A 22,023-nucleotide genomic window follows, 5' to 3' on the forward strand; every position below is an offset into this window, starting at 1 on the left:
CCACCTACTTCACAGGGTGTCTGTTGTGGGGGAGAAAGGTAAAGGAGATTGTGAGCCACTCTGAGATTCAGTGTGAAGGGTGGGGTATAAATCCAATTTCTTCTTTGCTGCTTAATTTGGGACCTGCTGAATATCCTACCTGGCGTGCGTCACAGTTCCGATGCTACAGAAAGAGCTGGCACCTGGCGGGTCTGCTAATTGCGGACCTGTTCTTTAAAAGAAGGGACACGAACAAAAGACCTAGAATGGGTGTGACTGATGGTTTATTGCTGTGGATGAAAAGAACTACTGATTGGCTTACAAGGCTGGTTTTTAATACAGTTCCTGCATTCCCACCCGTCCTGCCTTCTGGCTTCATCCAAGGGTTGCCCAGTTCTGGTCTGGAGAGTTGGGGGTGGAGCCTAGAGAAGGTGGCATTTGAGGAGGAGAGGCCTCAACGGGGCATAATGCCATGAAGTCTACCCTCCAATGGTGCCACTTCCTCTAGTGGAACTTATCTCTGTGGTCTGGAGAGCAGTTGGGATTCTAGGACATCTCCAGTCTCCAGCAGAAGGCTGGTAACCCTATACCACCCACTCAGCAGGGAAATAGCACTCTTGTGTTCCTTGGGGACATGGTATCATCATAGCCATCAGTCCTGTGCCACATAAAAGACAGATCTGCCTCTTGTTGGCTTATGCCTGAACTAATAGCAAAGAGTTTCTTTTCTAATTGTGCAGGTGAATTACCCCTAGCTTTCCCCTCTGATTTTACTTTGGTGCCCTAACTGCAGCCTGACATGCCGGATATTCAACAGGGAACATTTCTTACGGCGTAGTGTGACTCTGAGATGGGACAAAACTGTTAAATTTCTGTGTGACGGAGTCAGAAGAGTAAGTTTAAGAAAAGCATAGGGGCTACATCTAACAGATCTCCACTGGGCTAGAGCAGGGCTGGCCAAACTTGCTTAATGTAAGAGCCACACAGAATAAGCATCAGATGTTTTCGAGAACTGCGAGGGAGGGAGGGAGGGAGGGAGGGAGGGAGGGAGGGAGGGAAGGAAGGAAGGAAGGAAGGAAGGAAGGAAGGAAGGAAGGAAGGAAGGAAGGAAGGAAGGAAGGAAGGAAGGAAGGAAGGAAGGAAGGAAGGAAGGAAGGAATCATTTCTGGCCAGATACAGTAGTAACCTCACATCGCTATAGGATCCATGGGAAATCCTTGGTAAAGACTACAGAGGTTCCCCTAAATCCTAGAACAGTATGATGCTTTATGGTAAAGGCCATAGAGGTTCCTCTGAATCCCAGGACGGTGTGAAGCCACTTCCGGGTTCCGCTGGAAATGACATCATGCTGTTGAGTCAACAGCCCCTCCCTATATCCTGCCGTCAGTCTCTCGCTGGTGCCAGCCACCAGCTGAAAACTCTATGCCCAGTGAGAATTTATTTGCATAAGTTTAAAGCTGCACATGAACCAAAGTGGGCCTCTTTGGGCTTTGAACATTACACACACCCAGGGCTTTCTTTGTAGCAGGAACTCATTTGGCTATTAGGCCACACCCCCTGATGTAGCCAATCCTCTGGAGTTTACAGTAGGCCCTGTAAGAAGAGCCCTGTAATCTCTTAGAGGATTAGCTACATCAGGGGTGTGTGGCCTAATATGCAGAAGAGTTCCTGCTACAAAAAAAAACAACAACCCTGCACACATATCCTCTGCAGTTGCTCTGAAACTGTGTTGAAGAACAAGCCCTGGACCTGACATGTTAAAAAGTCTTCTGTCATTTGGCCCTGAGTCTCTGTTCTTATATTGGAAGGTAAGGGCCAATCTGGAAGCGATAAGGGATTCGCTTATTTTAGATCTTTAAAATCAGAGCCTAGCTGTGGCACTGTAGAGCATGGAAGAGAAAACTCTTTTCTCCCCACGGTTCTCACAACTTGACCCTTCCCCGCTTCAAGTTATTTTCCTCCCCCCTGCCTGTACGTTTTCGTCAATGGGACAAATAACAGCATTCAGAGTACAAAAATGGTAGCGGGGTGGGAGTGGGGGGGGGGAGAATTAACCTTCTTTACCCAGGGTTCTGGTGTGAATCTAGACCCTATGGAGCTGCAACTTACTGGGGGCGGGGGAGTTGCAATGGATTTGCTGCCTCCATTGGGAAATCTGAAATGGTTCTTGGATATCCCCTGCTGGATCTGATCAAGGGCTACGTAGCAGGATATACATTGCAAGAATCCAGCAGCCAGGTGGGGCTAGGCTGGAGTTGCCAGACCCCCGGTGGAGATGAGGGTTCCCTGCCACCAGGCCCTGCCCCCCCAACCACCAATCAGCTAGCTAGTGGGGGGTCTTACCAGGAGAAAAATGAAGGTCCAGCCCACATTGCTGGCATCACATAGGAAGTGATGTCATCCAGGGGTGGAATTCTACCAGGAGCTCCTTTGCATATTGGGCCACACACCCCTGATGTAGCCAATCCTCTTGGAGCTTACAGTAGCCCTGTAAGAAGAGCCCTGTAAGCTCTTGGAGGATTGGCTACATCAGGGGTGTGTGGCCTAATATGCTGGGCTTTTTCTGAGCAAGAACACAGCTCTGACTGGCTTGGTGTCATGGGGTGTGGGGCCCAGGGCTCTTTTTCTAGCAGGAGCTCCTCTGCATATTAGGTCACACACCCCTGATGCAGCCAATCCTCCTGGAGCTTACAGTAAGCCCTGTACTAAGAGCCCCATAAGCTCTTGGAGGATTCGCTACATCAGGAGGGTGTGGCCTAAATGCAGAGGAGCTCCTGCTAGAAAAAGAGCCCTGGGTGTGACTAATATGCAAATGCTAGAATTCCACCCCTGATGTCATCACACCAGGGATGTCTGGGTGGCATTATAGTATTTTGGCAAAAACTCTTCTTCTTTTTTTAAATGCTTCTACCATAGAGTTTTCCCCCCAATACCAGAACATCACCCCAACCTTGCTGGTGCGATGATGACACTTCCTGTGTGATGCCAGCAATGTCGCCTGGGCCTTCTTCTCTCTTTTTTGTAAATTCACCTCTATCCTCCACTAGTTGCCAGGAAAGAACTGGCCATCCTATGCTCAGGGATGTCCTAGAAATCAGCCAACAGTCCCCAAATAGTTTGCGATCTGCTCAGCCTTAGCTCAGCCTACCACCCCATCCACAACAAACCCCACAAAGGGGGTGTGACAGCAATTGCTTCTCTTTCCCCAAATGCGAAGCCCAAAATGTACAAAAATATTGCACTCAGAAAAGATCAGTGCTGTGCCCAAGCATCAATTATGCAAACTAAAGATCGGTTCCATATTTTCGCATAATTTCTGTTTTGCTTATTATAGGGACAGGGAAACAGGACACAACCCCCCATCCCACCCCCCACCCCATGCAAAGATCCTCCCACAAGCAGAGAAAACAATCCAGATTTTTTTTTCTCCCTTTCTTTAACGCAAGAGGTCTGGCTCAAAACACTTTTGAGCTTCAAACGCCCTCTGGTGGCCAGGCAGTGCAAATGCTGGAGTATTGAGGGAGTATTTTAGAAAATGTGGGAAAGCTTAGGGATGGAATTCGGACCAAAGAGAGCAGGCGCTAAGGAACATTTTGATGTGTCAGTTTAAACAACACTCAAAATGCTTCTCTGAGACCCTCTGAATGCAACCCAAAACCTTACAGTGGGACCTAAAAATGTACCAAGCATATTTTTGCAGCCATGAGAACTAGAAACCTACTCCATATTATCAAGGGTGGAATTCTAGCAGGAGCTCCTTCGCATAGTAGGCCACACACTGCTGATGTAGCCAATCCTCCAAGAGATTCCAAGGCTCTTTTTTTGTAAGCTCTTGGAGGATTGGCTACATCAGGGGGTGTGGCCTAATATGCAAAGGAGCTCCTGCTAGAATTCCACCCCTGCATGTTACTAAGTGTATGCTTAAAATCAGGGCCCTGTGCCCTCTGAAAATTTCCTGGAACCCAGGATATACACAGCCTGTCATAGGCAAGCCTGGGGGTCAGACACCAAACGATTGCTCTTCCCCTTTCATGGCCCCCTCGCTGTCAGAATCCACTTGTCAGTTCCTTGGGGCAGGGACCACCAATCCACCCATGCCCACCACCCCACATGGTTTGTCACTCTTTCCCCTCCCCTCCCCATCAATGCCTTTAAACACAGTGCTAGGCAGAAATCCAACATGGACAGCAGGAAAAGACGTTTGGGCATGAAGAACCGTGCTAGATTTCTTTCTGCCAGGCAGTTGTTTGAGGGTGTGGAGCTGCTGGTGGGGGGGAAAAGGTGGCATTCCCCCCCCCCTTCTTGCACACGCTGCTGGAAGACAGGTATTACACGGGCATGGCATGGAGATTGACAAACTGGGAGAGGCCACATCTTCCTTGCGGCCAGCTGGTGTGTATGTGTAGAGGGAAGGAGATTGTGCAAGTTCTCTAGAATCCCCCTGTAAGGAATAGCTCGGCCTTCCTCCCCTCCCGCCCCCCCAGAGTCAGAGCTCGGCTCCTTCCACCCTTTTGCTTCATCTTCCCTGCTCTTGGAGCCTCTGCATCTTCAAGATTTGGAAGAGAATCCTCTGGATGTCTTCGTCCATGTGGCCCTGGGAAGGAAATCGGGTAGGCAGGTCAGCAGGAGTGCACTGGAGTTCCCTGATTTCATCCTATCTTTGCTCTCTTTAGAACAACGTAGGAGTCAAGTGGCACCTTTAAGACCAACAAAGTTTGATTCAGTTGGTCTTAAAGGTGCCACTTGACTCCTACTTTGTTCTACTGCTTCAAACCAACATGGCTGCCCACTTGGACCTTTGCTCTCTTTGTGAAGACTATGGCCCGATTTTCTTGCTTTAGCTGTCTTTAAAAATTGCGCTCCCCAGACAGACAGATGTTGGACAAAGGTGGGGCAGAGAAGCCTCGCTTGTTGAATTTCTGTAGCCGTTAAAGGTGAAATCAGGAAATGGGAGGTTCCCGTGCTCATCGGGCTCAGAGACGCAGAGGCCTCCCTGTTGAATTTCTGCCTGCCATGCCACTGTTATAACTAAAGAGCCCAGATCAGGAAAACAGCTGGCAAACTGAACCAGGGCTTTATTTTTTTGGTAGCAGGAACTCCTTTGCATATTAGGCCACACCCCTCTTACATAGCCAAATCCTCCAAGAGCTTACAGGGCTCTTCTACTGTAAACTCTTGGAGGATTGCCTACATCAGGGGGGTGTAGCATCATATACAAAGGAGTTCCTGCTACCAAAAAAAAAAAGCCCTGAACCGAACCATAGACCATGTGTGAAATAGAAATTAATACATATTTGTTTGATGTCCAGTTGGCATCCCTGTTTCTTAAAAAACCTTTAACAGCTCAGAAATCGCAATGCGGAGATGAAGGGATGCGCAGGGGGATGCTCCCATGCTTAATTTCTGCCACTTAGGCTGCTCTCAAAGGCACAGAAGCAAGACCAGTGAAAGAAATTGGTCACTCGGTGAATCGCATCTCTGAGCCTGCCTTTGTGGGATAGAAATCCCAGAAATAAATTAATATATATATAAATCTCCTAAAGGGCATTCTTACTCTTGTTTGCTTAGCAGCAGGGGTGGAATTCTAGCAGGAGCTCATTTGCATATTAGGCCACACACCCCTCATGTAGCCAATCCTCCAAGAGCTTACAAAAAAGAGCCTTGTAAGCTCTTGGAGAACTGGCTACATCAGGGGTGTGGCCTAATATGCAAAGGGGCTCCTGCTAGAATTCCACCCCTGCTTAGCAGTATGGCTCAAGATAGATCCCCCCCCCCCAATGGAGTCAAAAGGCAGTTCAAAAGAAGGAAGGATGCTCATGGTGCTGACATTCATTTCATTTCTGCATCCAGTCCACAGGACCTGAAGGTTTTCCTATAGTTTCAGAAATCAGTGGGTTTTTGACCATAGGTTATGGTTTGCTGGGGGAAAGTGGCCCTCCATGGGAAGTGATGCCTGTCTGGGACCACATTCAGTGCTCTTAAAAATCTGCCCTGTCTTTCTATAACTCCCACCCGCCCTGCAGAGATGTTATAAGGATTCCCAAAACAACCCAAGCAATCCTGAAAAAAAGAACAAGAACAAAATTATTTCCAATGTAATGCATGAGATTCCCAATATAATGCATGTGAAATTATTCCCCAAGTCATGTTCGTTAACACTTTGAGCTCATAGCAGGTGTCCTTGGGATAATACTTGGGATGAGCCCTTGGGATAATACTAGTTTTATTTACACCGATTTCGCACTAGAAAGCCAGTTTGGTGTAGTGGTTAAGTGTGCAGACTCTTATCTGGGAGAACCGGGTTTGATTCCCCACTCCTCCACTTGCAGCTGCTGGAATGGCCTTGGGTCAGCCATAGCTTTCACAGAGGTTGTCCTTGAAAGGGCAGCTTCTGTAAGAGCTCTCTCAGCCCCACCTACCTCACAGGGTGTCTGTTGTGGGGGGAGGGGGAAGGTAAAGGAGATTGTGACCACTCTGAGATTCAGAGTATAGAGCGGGATATAAATCCAATATCATCATCATTATCTAGGCTTGTTCCGAGTGGAGAGTCCTTTTGCTCCAGGCATTCTCTCAGTTTTAGCACAAGCTGCCGTGGAGCTGCAAGTTGGCGCGCTGTTTTCCTGCAGCAAGCAAGATCCTCTTACAAGCATTTTCTGCTTGCTGTGGGAAAGCTGCACGCCAACTCGCAGCTCCACGGCAGCTTGTGTGAAAATGGAGAGAAGCGCCAGGAGCAAAAGGGCTCTACATCTGGAACAAGCCCTAGTGCGAAATTGGTGTAAATAAAATTAGTATTACCCCAAGGGCTTATGTATTTTATGAGGTCCAAAAAGTTTCCAAACCCCTCCCCGCAAAACACCTTACTCCAAAGGGAAAACCTGAATTTCATTTACCAGCTCCTCACAGCTGTCCTGTGGAAAAATTGCCAACTTTTCGAGTGCTCCCTTGTTGCTGTGCTCTTGACAGCAGTTTGAGCTACAGATAATAACAGGTAATAGTGTTTCTGCACCAGAAAAAGCTTCTGCTGTTATAGACAGCTATGCCAATCACAGCAGCACAGCTTGCTAAGCTTTTATTCGTGGTCAGCTGGCAATTCTGTCAATGACCCAGGGCTCATCCACATTCTCACTGTCGCCTCTTGTGGCTGTGATCACACACGCTTAAAAAAACACACTTTCAATCCACTGGATTTTGCCAGTTCATGCAGTAAAATCCAGTTGGAAAGTGCAGTGAAAGTGGATTAAAAGTGCAGTATTTAATGTGTGCAATCACAGCCTGTGTATCCCTATTTACTTTGGGTTTTTCCCTTTTCTGCATGTGTTTTGCTCCATCTAGTGGTCAATTCAATACTACATCACTGTGTGCCTGATATAAAAACCTGCAGATTTAAACTGCAGGGAGACATGGCAGACATACATGATTTAATATCGAACTGACCACTAGAGGGAGCAAAATGCATGTGGAAAAAGGGGAAAACCCCCCAAAGCAATAGCAACACACAAGCAACGAAAATGAGAATGCAGAAGAGCCCACTGTGAAATTTCAGGTTTACCTTCCTCCTTCTCTTTGGGAGGACTAGAAAGGTCAATTGACAGGATATTTCTGGGCCAAATAGAATTTTTAATTTTGCTCTTACTCAGGAGTGGAATTCTAGCAGGAGCTTCTTTGCATATTGAGCTACACCTCCCTGATGTAGCCAATCCTCCAAGAGCTTACAAAAAAGAGCCTTATAAGCTCTTGGAGGATTGGCTACATCAGGGATGTGTGGCCTAATATGCAAAGGAGCTCCTACTGGAATTCCACACCTGCTCTTAGTCCACCATAGATTATTGTTTTCCATTTTATGCTCACTACAGCCCTTAAAGGTAGACTAGGCTACAAGTTGACCAAGTTTGCTATAAATTGACCAACAAGTTTTGTGATAGGAATTCCAATCCAGGTCTTCCTAGTCTATGTCTGGCAATCTGTCCACTACTTCACACTGGTTGCCAGTGGCTTGGTACACAAGGACTCTGTGTTATTCAAAATGTTGCCTCCTTGTCTTTTAAGCAGAGATGCTTCTCTGATTCTCCTCATTCAAATTTCTACCTGGAGTTGGAAGTAACATATTTCCTGGTCTGATTTCTGGTGGGTCTCTCCCAGGGTGTTTTTTTTTGTAGTAGGAACTCCTTTGCATATTAGGCCACAAACTCCTGATGTAGCCAATCTTCCAAGAGCTTACAGTAGGCCCTGTACTAAGAGCCCTGTAAGCTCTTGGAGGATTGGCTACATCAAGGGGTGTGTGGCTTGATATGCAAAGGAGTTCTTGCTACAGAAAAAAGCCCTGGTCTCTCCCAATAGGAAACCAAAGACCCACTCAGTGGGTAAGGAGGATAAGAGATATGCCCCATCCACCTCCCACTCCTCCCAGTAAACACAGATGAAGGAAAAGTCCATCATGCTGGGTGTCTCCACCAGGACTGGAACTCACTGTCTCCCCACCACCACCATTTCCATTGCACCCTTTGGGGGAGAAAATCAGAGAAACTAAAGGGGGACCTATATGGAATGAATTAAAATCTTGTATTCATCATCCTTCCCATTGGACCCCAACCTACAGAGCTGAGGTTTGGAGGAGCATTACAGACAATAGTCCCAAAGTTGTAGATAGGGTCTACAAAGAATTTGGATATTTCAGGTTTAACCAGGCCCAGATTAAGAGAGGCCAAGTACTTAAGTTGTGTCAAGTATTAGAGGACCTGTAGCATTATTATACAACAAAGATCATTAAGGAATTGTAATCCAAGATCCTCAAGTATAGTTTGCTTTGTTTGTGCACGAATCTAGCGTTCGTACCCAAGAGACTTCTGTGTAGGCTTCCCAAATCCCCTGCCTGGGCGGGGGACCCCCGTTTTGGAGCCTCCTCCCCCCACTCGCCCAAAATTCAGAAAGCGGGGGGAATGGCGGCCCTTCCCACGCAGCCTAGATCCCAGCAGCTTCTCCTCTCCCCTTCTACCAATCCCCGATGCTTCTCCTCTTCCCTTCCCTTCCCATCTCACCTCAGATCGCAGCAGCTTCTCCTTGCCCCTCCCCTTCCCACCCAGCTCCATCGCAGCAGCCGGAACTTTCCCAGGCTGCTTCCTGCCCCGCCCCAAAGGACCATGTGCCTTTCCACCTCCGGAGGTGGTGAAAGGCTTCAACTTTCTGTGTCTGTGTTGCTGTAAAGAAGCTGGCTGGTGAGTAGAGAGGCCAATCCCCTACATCAGATTTGTGAGAAGGGTGTGTATGTGTGTGGAGGAGAGGGAAATGTCTTCATTATTCCCTATGTGGAGATCTTTTCTCATAGGGTATAATGGGGAATTGATCTGGAGGTTTTGGGGGCTCTGGGGGAGCTATTTTTTGAGGTAGAGGCACCAAATTTTCAGTATAGTATCTAGTGCCTCTCCCCAAAGTACCCCCCAAGTTTCAAAATGATTGGACCAGGGGGTCCAATTCTATGAGCCCCAAAAGAAGGTGCCCCTATCCTTCATTATTCCCTATGGAAGGAAGACATTTTTAAAAGTGTGCTGTCCCTTTAAATGTGATGGCCAGAACTCCCTTGGAGTTCAGTTATGCTTGTCACACCCTTGTTCCTGGCTCCACCCCCAAAGTCTCCTGGCTCCACCCCCAAAGTCCCCAGATATTTCTTGAATTGGACTTGGCAACCCTACTTCTGTGGCAATGTAATTTGAATTCTCTCATGTTGGGGCTCAAACATTTGCAAAAGTTTTTGGCAAAAGTGAAATTGCAGAAGTTGAACTAGGAAAATGAACTTATTCCTTCCCTGGAAACTGGCTTCTGACACTCCAGTCTATAACCCATGCTCTTGTGTTTCCCAAGAAAAATAAAGCTGCGTTCAAATGCAGGGTAACCTGAGGTTTTTCTGTAAGCCCTCCCCAAGTCACAACTGCCCCCACCCCTGCCATGCAACAAGAACCAGCACAAGAGACAGACACAATCCAACGTGGGCCAGTGTGCCCTGGCGCAACATGCTAAGCACACAGACATGCGTTCACTGGCTCCAAGCACTGATTGACACATGAATGACCTTCCAGCCTCCCGGAAATCTCGCGCCGGGGTCTGCTCCATTGGGCTGTCCCGCCCCTTCCTTCCTTCTTTCCAAACCGGTGCCTTTAAGAACCTGTGTGAGGATAGTGATTTTCCCCCCACCACAAGCCGCATCCGGAGAGGTACTGAGGAGTTTGGGGTAAAGCAGTGAAGGGGAAAATGGGAGGGGAAGAGAAAGTGAAGGGTGGGAAAGAGGTGTGTGATTTTGGTAGGTCTCCGGCACTGTTAAGTGGCTAACATGTGAAAATGCTCCAGACAAGTCCAGACAGATGTGCAATCAACATAGGCACATGCACTCGTGCGCATGGAGAGCATTCTTCTCATCAGGGCCATTTTTGTAGCTGGAACGTCTTTGCATATTAGGCCATACACCCCTGATGTAGCCAATCCTCCAAGAGTTTATCGGGCTCCCAATACAGGGCCTACTGTAAGCTCCAGGGGGATTAGCTACATCAGGGGGTGTGTGGCCTAATATGCAAAGGAGTTCCTGCTACAAAAAGCCCTGCTTCTCATGCCCTACGCACTAACAGCCACTTCGCACTCAAAACCCACCAAGAATCTTTTCCGTAGGTATCCAATTAATGGGACTTGACCAAGTGCCTTTATGCTTCCACACACACCCCTTTGCCTCATTACAAGATGAATTTGTACAGAATAGATTTATGTTAGATTGCACTCTAGACATTATCTTCTTTCATCCATTTCCCCATCCACACACCCCCACCCTCCATCCAGCTCCTTCCCCAAAACCAGGACCCCTACTGACCCACCTGTATAGCATAGAGAAGATGTCCCCTGTACAAAGAAACTACATTGGTGTGTCGTTTCTCAGCCTCCTGTAACCAAAAACAGACCAGCCATTGAGATAATTAAATTCTGCTTGCTCTGCCAAAATCGGGAGACCAGGACTCCTAACATAGTGAGAAAAGATTCCTGAACTACAGGTGGAATCTCAAGATCTCCCTCTATTACAGTTGATCTCCAGATGATCTAAAGCAGGGGTGTCAAACATGAGGCCCAGGGGTCGAATCAGGCCCCCGGAGGGCTCTTATCAGCCCCCCAAACAACTGGCTGTGATCTGCTTCCTTCTCCCTCTCTCTTGCTTCCTTCTGCATCACAGCTTGCTTTGCCAGGCTTGCTCAATTGCACAGGAGCTACAGAGCAAAACCTCGATTTTCTCCATTGGCTGAGGCTCCTCACTTGGGGAGGAAGGATAGCTTACTTTATCAGGCTCTCTCAATTGCACAGCAGAGCTACTGAACCAAGCCTCTCTTCCTTCTATTGGTTGAGGCTCCTTCCCCTCCTGATCCCCTGGGGAAGGAAGGAAAGAGCCAGAGCTTGCTTTGTCCAGTTCCCTAGATCCCATGAGAGAAATACAAAGAAAACACCTTTAAGACCACCAAGTGCTAATGTGTTAAGCATGTTTTAAATTTGTTTTTTTTAAAAAAAAAAACCTTTAATTGCGTTGGTCTGTATCCTTTATAAAGTTTATATCTCTGCTACCTAATCTTGAATAGGTACACGCATGGCCCGGCCCGACAAGGTCTCATTTATGTCAATTCGGCCCTCACAACAAATGAGTTCGACACCCCTAGAGCCATTCCCCTGGAAGAAATGGCAACTTTAGAGGGTGAATGCTATGGAATTACAACACCTCACCAACCCTACCCTTCCCAGGCTTGACCCCCCAAAAAATCTCCTGGTATTTCCCAACTCACTGCTCACAACCCTACTGAAAGACCTCCCTGTTAAGCAGTGAGTTCAGCTAGCGATCCAGCATCTTTATCAAGTGACTACATCCTATTCACAAGTACTCAGAATGTGCAGCAATATATCCAGTTGGGGCAGGGAAAACCCAGCCCCCATGAAGCAGAAAACACCCTGTGATTGCACCCTTATTGGATCCTTCATTAGAATATGCATACCCATTGGTGGATCCTAGGGTTCCCTGATACTGCCTCCCGATTGGCCAGTTAGAATTATGCAGCCAACTGGAATTCAGATCTTTGGATCCTCTCCGTCTATTGTGTTGTACCTCATGCTCAGGGCACAACACTCCCAAGTGGCCTGCAGTCAAGATTTCAAAGGTCAGGGGGCATAAATAACAGTCAGGGAGCGCATAGCAGCCCCCTCCCCTGCCAGGACTCAGGGCGTGCAACTTAGAGCACCTGTTCTTCCCTTCCTTCCTACCTACCCCTTCTCTCCTTTAAATCACGCAGGTGGCTGGCAGCTGCTCCTGGCGCCCCTCCTGTGTGATTGAAACAGTCCTCCCTCCCCTTGTTGCTGCTTCCTGGGAGGCCCCGGGGGTGAAAGCTGAGAGGGTGGGGGCTACCCCCTCCCTCTCATGTGGCAGCCAGGAGGAGAAAAGAAAGGTTGGGGGCCCTACGTAGGGGCACCCCATCAGGAAGTCGGGGCAGGGCCCCCACAGGTCCCCCTGTGGCTAAAGGCCAGCCTCTTGACAACAGCCCCTGTTCCTCACTGGCACTTCACAGGCCAGCAGCAGAAAAATAAAGGAGAGGGCAGCATCACACCAGTGCATGGCATCATTACGTTGAGGTGATCCTTCAGGATTTGGCCAAAGCACTGCAGTTTAACCTCTCCTTGCCCCCCATTCTTTCTGAGTCTGGCACCTCCTAGTGAAGAACTCAACATAATATCAATCGAACCGCTCCATAACGCTGTGGGCCCGCAATTAAACACCCTCAACAGCTTGTTTAAACAGTTCTGCTCTGCGGAATTTCGTGAACTGCTCTGTGGGAGTTAGAAATCTTTCACATTGTCTAACGATTCCAAAGCGCTACAGCTAAATGGGCTGGGGAGGGAGGGGGTGGGGAGCCTGAGCCAAGGCTGGAAGGGAAGAATGATCTGTAATTAATCCAGGAAATCCAGATTAATTTCCAGATGTCCACTGAACATGCGGGTAATAAAATTGGTTTCTCTGGATTACTTAGAGCAAGAACCAGGGGGGATTAGGGATTAAAGATTAAGGCTAGAGCCTAGCCAAAAGAGAAGCTTTTTATTTTTTCAAAAAAGAATCCCTTTGGGTAATTTTACTTTTTGGGTAAAAGCATTACAGGAAGCCAGGATTGAGCTTTCACTCTGAATTGCCATTGTTATGTTTCTCAACTAGGGAGATCTCCTGGCCTCCAGTAGCTCTGCTCGCTGCTGGTTGATGGGTTTGCAGGCAGAAAATATCTGGGAAGTTGACACCAATGGTATGATATTACTTCCACTGAATATCTGGAAGTGATGTCACCACATGGGAGCAACACTCTAGGAATTCAGCCAAAAATCTATGGTTTTACCATAGCCTTTTGGGCAAATCCCAGAGCATTGTGGCAGGTAGTTGGCAGACATGATTATGATGAAGTCAGTCCCCCATCCTTGACCCCTCTCACTAGTTGCCAGCCAATAGCTGGCAGCCCTTCTGTCAAGCCTGATTGGCTGCTGTTGTCATGATCTTAGACCTGAGCCTGAGGGGTGGAGTGGCCTGTAAGGCCTCAAGACAGACTTTCTGTCACATATAGGCCTCAGGCCTTGATGCCAATTTCCTTCCAGGCGTACATTTCCCAGGCACCCTCCAAGCCTCAGGATTGAATTCTTGATAGCTGGAGGGAAAAGCAGGAGCCATTCACTCTGGTCGTTTTCGCACTCACCTCCAGCCGGCGCGACCCCCCTCTTCACCGTGCAGGATCTGCGCGGATTTCGCACTAAATGCCGTGGAGCAGCCTTTTGCGCCGGAAACTCCCGTCGCAAAAGCCGCGCAAACGCCAAACTGCTTTTTGGCGATTTACGTTTGAGCGGCTTTTGCGACGGGAGTTTCCGGCGCAAAAGGCTGCTCCGCGGCATTTAGTGCGAAATCCGCGCAGATCCTGCACGGTGAAGAGGGGGGTCGCGCCGGCTGGAGGTGAGTGCGAAAACGACCTCTGTAATTAGGGTTGCCAGTCCCTCCCACAACCAGCAGGGGAGGCAGGACTTACCAGGAGCAGCAGGGAGGCCCAACCGAAGCACAGCGACATGTCTGCATCATTGCCCAGGTGACCTGGAAGTGAAGTCATCATATCCGGGACATTAAGGCAAAATTCTGATATTTGGACAAAAACTCTATGGTAAACTTGGCTTCCACCATAGAGTTTTTTCCACATACCAGAGCATTGCATGGCATCCCAGCTGCAATGGCATCACTTCCGAGTCACACAGGCAGTGACATAGACACATCAGAGGGATCTTCCTCTTTTTCAGGTAAATCCTCCCCTCACCAGCCAGCTGATTGGTGGCAGGGCCAGGGAGGTGGGGCCTGTCAGCAGGGGACTCACACCTCCACTGGAGGGGCAATCTGGTAAAGCTATCTGTAATTAATCCAGGAAGACTAGAGTAATTAACATTTGTTCAATGTAGGCTGGCCACCCCTGATGGGAGGGGGGCAAGGACTACTGAATTTGGTGTTGGCTTTTACCATAAAGATTTGGGAAATTCCTAGAGCATCATCCAGTGCTAGCCCCCCTCCTTGCTTCTGCTGCTCTATTAAGCAGTGAGAGCCTGGAGCTGGGTGTGGGAGGTGGCTATAGTGGGCAACATGGCAAGCCTTGCTCAGCCTCCGAAAATTAATTGGATCACCTGAATCAATTACAAATCAGGCCGTCTTGGAACAGGCCTCTAGGACCTTCTGCACCCCGCAGATAGGGTTGCCAAGTCCCCACTGGCTGCTGGCAGGGGACTTATTTCATGTGCATGCAGTGCGATGATGTCACCCCAAAGTGACGTCATCATGCCAGGTATGTCTTAAGGGGATGCTCTAGCAATTGGGGGAAACTCTATGGTTTCATGTGGGGATGGCTCTAGCAATTGGGAGGGAACTCTGTGGCACCATAGAGTTTTCCCCAAATTGCTAGAGTGTCCCCATGCAACGTGCCTGGCACAATGATGTCACTTCCAGGTGATGTCATCATGCCCCACGTGCCACACATGATGGAGCTCTTTGGAAGCGGGGATACCCTCGATAGCCCTCTCTGTACCAGCGAGTTGAGGGCCGTGAAACTGGGGGAAACCCCACTCCTCAGTGGGAACTTGGGAAGCCTACCCATAGATGTCAAGGGCAGAGTTTTTCTACAACATAGCAAATACCACTTGCACGCAAAGATCATTTTGGTTGTATTTGGAATTAATGGAATACAACTGCAGTGTACTGGGAGCTGCAAACGAAGACCCATCATTTGACAGGCTCCTTGCAGCTGCATTCAGATTGGACGCCCTTGCTGAGCCAGCCAATCAGGTAATATCCATTTGAATAAAGCCAATCATTTGAGAGGCTCCTTGCAGCTACACTCAGAGTGCAATTAGGAAATACCCATTTGAATGAAGCCCATGCAAATGAGGGTTCCGAGAGCCTGTTTTTCAATTGGGTTGTTTATTGCTGGAGGTGTGTTTCGGGTGGAGTTTCTGTGTATACAGTTGCAGCTAGCTGCGTGTTTTTTTCAGTGGTGTTTCTTGCAAATGAAGAGCTATGCTGAAATCACTCTAGCGTCTGAACCCACTACTTTACAACAATATAGTTAGAGTCTCGGGAGATTGAAGATGGATTTACACGGAATCTCAATATAAAGAGGCAATCTAACTTGGGATGCCAGATCCTGAAGATGTATGAGGAATGGGCATCCCTTTCATATCACGGTTGTGTCTCCTCTCCCCCACCCCCAGTTCCCAGGATACTCACAACCAACTGCTGCTCCAGGTCATTGATTTTGCCCTGGAGGGTGGCCACCTCCTGCCGATTCTCTGTCTTCTGGGGCGAGGCTGCTTTGGGCGAGGCCCCCGCCTGGCCGGAGAGTTCCGACAGTTCATTCAAAGCCTCTTTCAACTTGAAGACCTCCTTTGAAAGTTCTGTGATCTGCAGAACAGGAGGTGGAAGTGTGTGGACAGTCGTTTCCTTATCCAAAGTGCCCCCCCCCCCGTTATCAAAGCACCCTTCTGCTATCTGGGGCACTCCCTTTTGTGCTCTTTGCTTCTTCTTCTTTATTTCATTTATACCTCATCATTCTCCCCAATACAGAGCTAAAGCAGGATATACTATTCTCCTTCAATTTATCCTCACAATGACCCTGTGAAGTGTATTAGGCTGAGAATATGTGACTGGCCAAAGGTTACCCAGCAAGTTTCCATGGTAAAGTGAGGATTCAAACCTGGGTCTCCCAAATTCTCGTCCAACGCTCTAACCCAGGAGTGGCCTAACTGCAGTTTTGGAGCCACATGTGGCTCTTTCACACATATTCTGTGGCTCTCAAAAACCCCACCACCCCAAGCCAGTGGCTTGAATAATGCATTTAAAGTTAAAGTTGCATTCTTTCCACCACTCCCTCCTTCCCCCATCTATTTTCCTTCCTTCCTTCTCTCAAACATCTGACATTCATGTCTTCCAGCTCTCAAACATCTGACATTTATTCTATGTGGCTCTTATGTCAAGCAAGTTTGGCCACCACTGCTCCAACCACTACACCACACTGGCTCTTTATTGTTGTTTTCAAAACTAAGCCTCCACTTTGGAAGTTAGCAGCTCAGTAGCCTGTAAACCAGAACTGTCATCTTCAGCAGATTTTTGCTGCCTCCGAAGACTCTGATCATGCTAAACAGGTTGGCTGCCTGCAGAATTTGACAACACCTCTGTGGTGAGATGAGAAGGCTCCCCATAGCACAAAGGATTCTGGGATATATTTTCATATTGTATTCCATCTGTGAAGATGCTGGCCCCTGGAGATTAGTGACAGGCCCTCAAAAAATGGTGATCCCTTCTTATGACTAACAGTTACTCACTGTGAACACCAGCCATGACCCCTGCCCCACCCCCCATTCAGCCTTTTGCCCCCCCCCCCACCACCACCACCACGTGCTCACTCCTCACCTTCTTGTCCTTCTCCTTGACCAACTTTGCCGAGTCCTCAATGTGGCTGTGCAGCTCCTGGATCCTGTCCGACTCGGCTCGCAAGCTCTTCAGTTGTTTCTCTGCTGCAGCCAGCTGGGCCTCGGCCGCATGCTTCTCGCTCTTCATGAAGAGCGCCTCCCGCTGCACCTGGAAGACCTCAGTGCAGGTGCGTTCATGCTTCCGCCCCAAATCAGCCAGCTTGGCGTTCAGCGCTTCCACTTCACCCTGCAGGCTGGCCCGGAGCTGCTCGTGGACTTCCTTGGAGACTGCATCCTGCCGGACGGCGTCCAACTCCACCTGCAGCCGGGTGAACTCCTTGTTCTTGGCGTTCAGCTCTTGCTCCAAAAGTTTAGACTTGGCCTTCAGCTCCCACAAGGTACCCTCCAGGGCCTCCTTGGCACGAGCATGCTCTGTCAGGGGCACCGACTCTCGTCTGTAGCTCTCCGACTTCTTCTGCAGTTCCGCCAGCTCCTTCTGGGTGGCACCGTGCTTCTCCTTCAGCTCTGCCAGCTGCCCTTCAGCCTCTGAAAGTGATGACATCGCTTTCGCCACCATTGCCTCGTGCTCCTGCCTGAGGATATACTGGGAGGCTACCCGGTCCTTGGAGGCCTGAATCTCCTTCTCCAGTTTCTTGTGCCCCTCTTTGAGCTTCTCCATCTGAGCCTGCGCTTCCTCGTTCCTCTTCGTTGCGGCTTCTAGCTGCTTCTGTAATCCACTGACCTCCCCCCGCAGGCCCTGGCTCTCTGAGAGGCCTCCTTTGGCCTTTTCCATCTCACAGATTTTCTCCTTCAAGGTTTCTCTCAGTTCTTTCGCCTCCGCCTCGGCGGAGCTGCACCTCTTCAGCAGGGCCTCCTTCTCTCTGGAGGCCTCCTCCAGGGAGACCACAAGGGAGGCCTTCATCTCCTCGAACTCCTTTGTGGGAGGACCCTGCACAGCTGTTTCCTTCAGCCATCCCTCCAGTTCCTTCACCTTCAACTCTCGCTCTTTCAGGTCCTCTTGAGCCTGGTGCAGAGCGGCCTTCACCATCTCTAGTTCCACTCTGGAGCTCTCCACAGCATCCTTCTCCTCCACTGATAGGATTCCCAACTCAATTTGTTCCTGAAGGAGCGTTGCCTCCTTGAGGGCAGCCTGATATTTCTCGTGGGTCTCGCTCAGTTCTTTGGCCATCTCTTCCAACTTGATTCTCATTGCTTCCTTCTCCTCTTCCATCCCCAAGCCGGAGTTCCTGTTCTCTCGGTCTGTGCTCTTCCCCTCGGTTGGTGAGCTGCTCTTCTCCAGAGCCCCCTTGAGGGCTCGGATCTGCTGCTCGTAATCGGACTTCAGGATCTCGTAAGCCTCTGCTGAGATGAGCTTGCCGGAGGCCTCGTTGGTGGTGCTGCCCCCTTCCAGAACCTCCAAGGCTGCCTGGGCATCGGCATGCTGTGCCTTCAGCTTGTCGAACTCCGACTTCAGTGAGTCATACAAGATGACAGGAATGAAGTCCCCAGAGGCATCCGCGTCACTCTCATCCCTCTCGTAGTTCTCCAAGATCTGTGCAAAATGGAAAGTTGGTAGATGGCAGGCTTTTTGGGTAGAAAAAGCCCAGCAGGAATTCATTTGTATATTAGGCCACACACCCTGACACCAAGCTAGCTGGAACTGCATTCCTGTGCGTTCCTGCTCAAAAAAAACCCGGTTGATTGGGAGCAGAACTTTTTTTGTAGCAGGAATTCTTTTGCATATTAGGCCACACACCCCTGTTGTAGTCAATCCTCCAAGAGCTTACAGTAGGCCCTGTAAGAAGAGCCCTGTAAGCTCTTGGAGGATTGGCTACATCAGGGGGGTGTAGCCTAATATGCCAAGAAGTTCCTGCTACAAAAAACGCCCTGGTTGACAGGGAAAGAGACCCATGGATCACTGGGAGACATTCCCTGAGTTAGACTTTATTTAGCAAGACTGTGTCACAGGCGTCTTGAAATACAACTCTATGGGCAGAGCTCCTTGTGACGGCAAAAGACCCACATTGTCAACATGGATAGCTACTCCATACAGGAGGGAACACTATCTTGAGTTAGCAGCCCTAGGAATGTGACACATGGGGAGGTGGTGGGGAGGAACATTTGTCAGCTTATCTGGGCTGTCTTTGTGCCCTGAAACTTGGCACAAATCCGTTAGCTATTGTTTCACACAGCCAGAATGGAGCCATCAGAGAACAACAGGAGGATTAAATTTCCTGCCAGCCCCGGGCTCCAGTTTTTGACTACTATTTACTGGTGAGGTGAGAGGAGGAACAGCCAAGACAGGCTCCTCTATATCATGCCAGGACTAAAAGTGAATTGCCAGCTCCCAAGTGGGACTGCCTGAACATCTTCTGGAGTTACAACCCGCTATAGACATCAATTTCCCTGGAGAGAATGGCTCTTTTGGAGGGTGGACTCTATGGCATTAGACCTTGTTGAGGTCCCTCCTTCCCCCAAACCCTGTCCTCCCATTGTTTCACACATACCCCAGATCTCCAGGAATTTTCCAACCTGGAGTTGGCAACTCCAGTTAATGGATATTTCTGCAAGAGTCTAATAACTTGCTTCTGAAGCCTAAAATAGACTACTGAATTCCTATAATGGCGATCCAAATCTGCTTGCACAGGAATGCCATTCACCAGTTGGAGGCGGGGGAGCCTCTGTCTGTCTTTTTGGGCTCCTACCATCCGCTGATCAGCTGGCTGGCAGGGGGAAATCCTGCCCCCAAATGCAATGTGCTGATGTCACACAGTAGCAATGTCACTGTGTGGTGGAACTCTAGAGTTTGAGGGCAATTTTACCATAGAGTTTTGCCCGAGAAGCAGAGTGTTGCCGCACATCAACAAGAAGATGACATCACTTCTGTGTGATGTCAGTACGTTGCGGCATTCCACCTCTACTCCCAGAAAGTCCCTCCCCCTCCCTCACCAGCACAATCATCAAATCTGGCAACCCTAATAGGGCATCTGGGGATTTGCTGTGGAAATCTGCAGACCTTAACCAGGGATGACTCCCTGTGGAGGTTTCCAACATCTCTGGTCATGAGCCTGTTTTTCCCTGTGCAGTGTTTTTCTTCAGTCCTAACCAAATCAGTATGAACAGCATGTTTTTCCCCACTAAAAGCTTTTTTTTTTTTAAATAAGAACCTGAGAGGAAAAGATCTTTCCCTTTATGGAACTGTAGGGACAAACTTTTTCATACATCCAGAAAGGAAGGTACTCCTTCTGTTCGATTGAAAGATATGCCCCCTTCTCTCTGCAGTTTCACTGCCTTAGTGTCCTTGCTGACACCAACAAAACTGAGGGTTTGTTATTACATGCCACATCATAATGCATAAAACATTAACACTCAGTGCCTTCCAAGCAATTAGATCATCGAAGGATTCAAGGAATGTGTTCTGGAGCAGTAGCATGCAACCAAAAAAAAGTGCACTATCATATTATTCTTGAGCAAGCTACAAAGGAGGGCATTACAACAATGGGGGGAGGGTTGCAATACAAACTGCATCAGATGCGAAAGAGAAACCACGGCTGGGGGTGGAAAGCCCCATCAAGTCTCAGCCAATTTCTGGCAACCCCACTGGGGTTTCAAAACAAAAGACAAACAGAGGTGGTTTTACCATTGGCTGCCTCTGTGAAGTGACTAGGGATGCCAAACCTCTAGTCCGGGCGGGTTTTCCCCACTTTTGCGGACTCCTTCCTGTCACCAGCCAGCTGGATGGGGGGGCACCCCACCCACAAATGCCCTGAAATGCAGCATAGGGACGTCACCTGGACGCAGGACTTTTTTTGTAGCAGGAACTCCTTTGCATATTAGGTCACACCCCCTTGATGTAGCCAAACCTCCAAGAGCTTACAGGGCTCTTAGTACGGGGCCTACTGTAAGCTTCAGGAGGATTGGCTATATCAGGGGTGTGTGGCCTAACAGGCAAAGGAGTTCCTGCTACAAAAAAAAAAAAAACCTACCTAGAAGTGACATCATCCTGCTGCTGACATCTCACAACGACACTCCAGTTTTTGAGCAAAAACTCTATGGTAAAATTGGGCTCAGATCATCGAGTTCTGTCCAAAAACTAGAGTGTCATATGCATGGCAGAAGCTCCCAGAAAGGCCCTCCCACCAGCGGAAAGGTAGGACCTGGAAACCCTAGTAATGACCATGTATAGTTTCCTATCCAACTACCAATCAGAGATTACTTTGCTTAACTTTTGGGATCTGATGAGACTGGGCTAGCCTGGGCCATCTGGGCCAGGGCAAACCATGATTTACTCCCCCCACCCCCCAAAAAAATCCCAGACTACCCTGTGCCATGCAGAATCTCTGTTGCAGTTCCAAGCTGAATAAACTCCCAGTGGCAATATGATCAGCATGAGGTGAAAAAACTGCTCATGTGGGATCAGGTTAGTTACATCCCTCGTTTGGGTTGCAAAGTGAGTTCAACTACAGTGACTCACAAGCCCTAGCAGAACCTCCACATCCAGAAGCAGAGTGGAGATGGATGGAGAAGTAAATCAGATGGTGAAAAGACGTCTTTGTAAGATTTATTCATTGATTCCTGTTCAGTACCCTCTTTCTAAGTGATTTATGGCTTCAAAATTGTAGTCAATGAAAACGGACATTACAATCAATGAAAGGCCAATGAATGTACCTGTATTTTCTCCATCAGCTCTTTGTTCTTTTGAGTCAGGGACTGCACCTGGCCCTGTAGGGTGGCCAAGAGTTCCTCTGTAGAGATGCTCAGGCTCTTTTTGGATAGCAGCAGCTCTGCCCCTGTTGAAATGAAGTAGAAGAAGGTCCCCAGATCTGATCTGAAGGTACATAATGAAGCCACTTTGCTGGAGCAAAAGATTTCTGAGAATGGTCAATGCTGGGAGAAGAGACCAGGCCCCTCACAAATCCTTGAGATACTTTTGTTAATTTTTGTCTTTCCTGTCTCCTTAGCATAGATTTGTTATTTCATTCTTAAATGCTCCTCTTCATACAACAGAGACTGCACTGCAAGCTGACTGTAAATTATATACTTGCAGGGCTTTTATTGTAGAAAAAG

At 48.6% G+C, this 22,023-nt stretch overlaps 1 protein-coding gene across 2 annotated transcripts in view; it reads right to left on the minus strand.

Annotated features, from left to right (window-relative positions):
• Positions 1-4,394: 4,394 nt before the first annotated feature.
• ANKRD24 (ankyrin repeat domain 24) overlaps positions 4,395-22,023 on the minus strand; it is a 57,130-nt gene continuing 39,501 nt past the window's right edge. For both annotated transcript variants that reach the window (XM_060232613.1, XM_060232614.1), the window contains 5 exons: positions 21,625-21,746; positions 16,958-18,508; positions 15,776-15,949; positions 10,833-10,898; positions 4,395-4,573 (listed from right to left, as the gene is read on the minus strand). In XM_060232613.1, coding sequence (XP_060088596.1) covers positions 4,496-4,573; positions 10,833-10,898; positions 15,776-15,949; positions 16,958-18,508; positions 21,625-21,746 — 1,991 coding nt within the window. In that variant the 3' untranslated portion in view covers positions 4,395-4,495. The remainder of the gene's footprint in view (positions 4,574-10,832; positions 10,899-15,775; positions 15,950-16,957; positions 18,509-21,624; positions 21,747-22,023) is intronic.

The sequence above is a fragment of the Heteronotia binoei genome, chromosome 2 (genome assembly GCF_032191835.1).
Source record: "Heteronotia binoei isolate CCM8104 ecotype False Entrance Well chromosome 2, APGP_CSIRO_Hbin_v1, whole genome shotgun sequence".
NCBI classification, from domain to species: domain Eukaryota; kingdom Metazoa; phylum Chordata; class Lepidosauria; order Squamata; family Gekkonidae; genus Heteronotia; species Heteronotia binoei.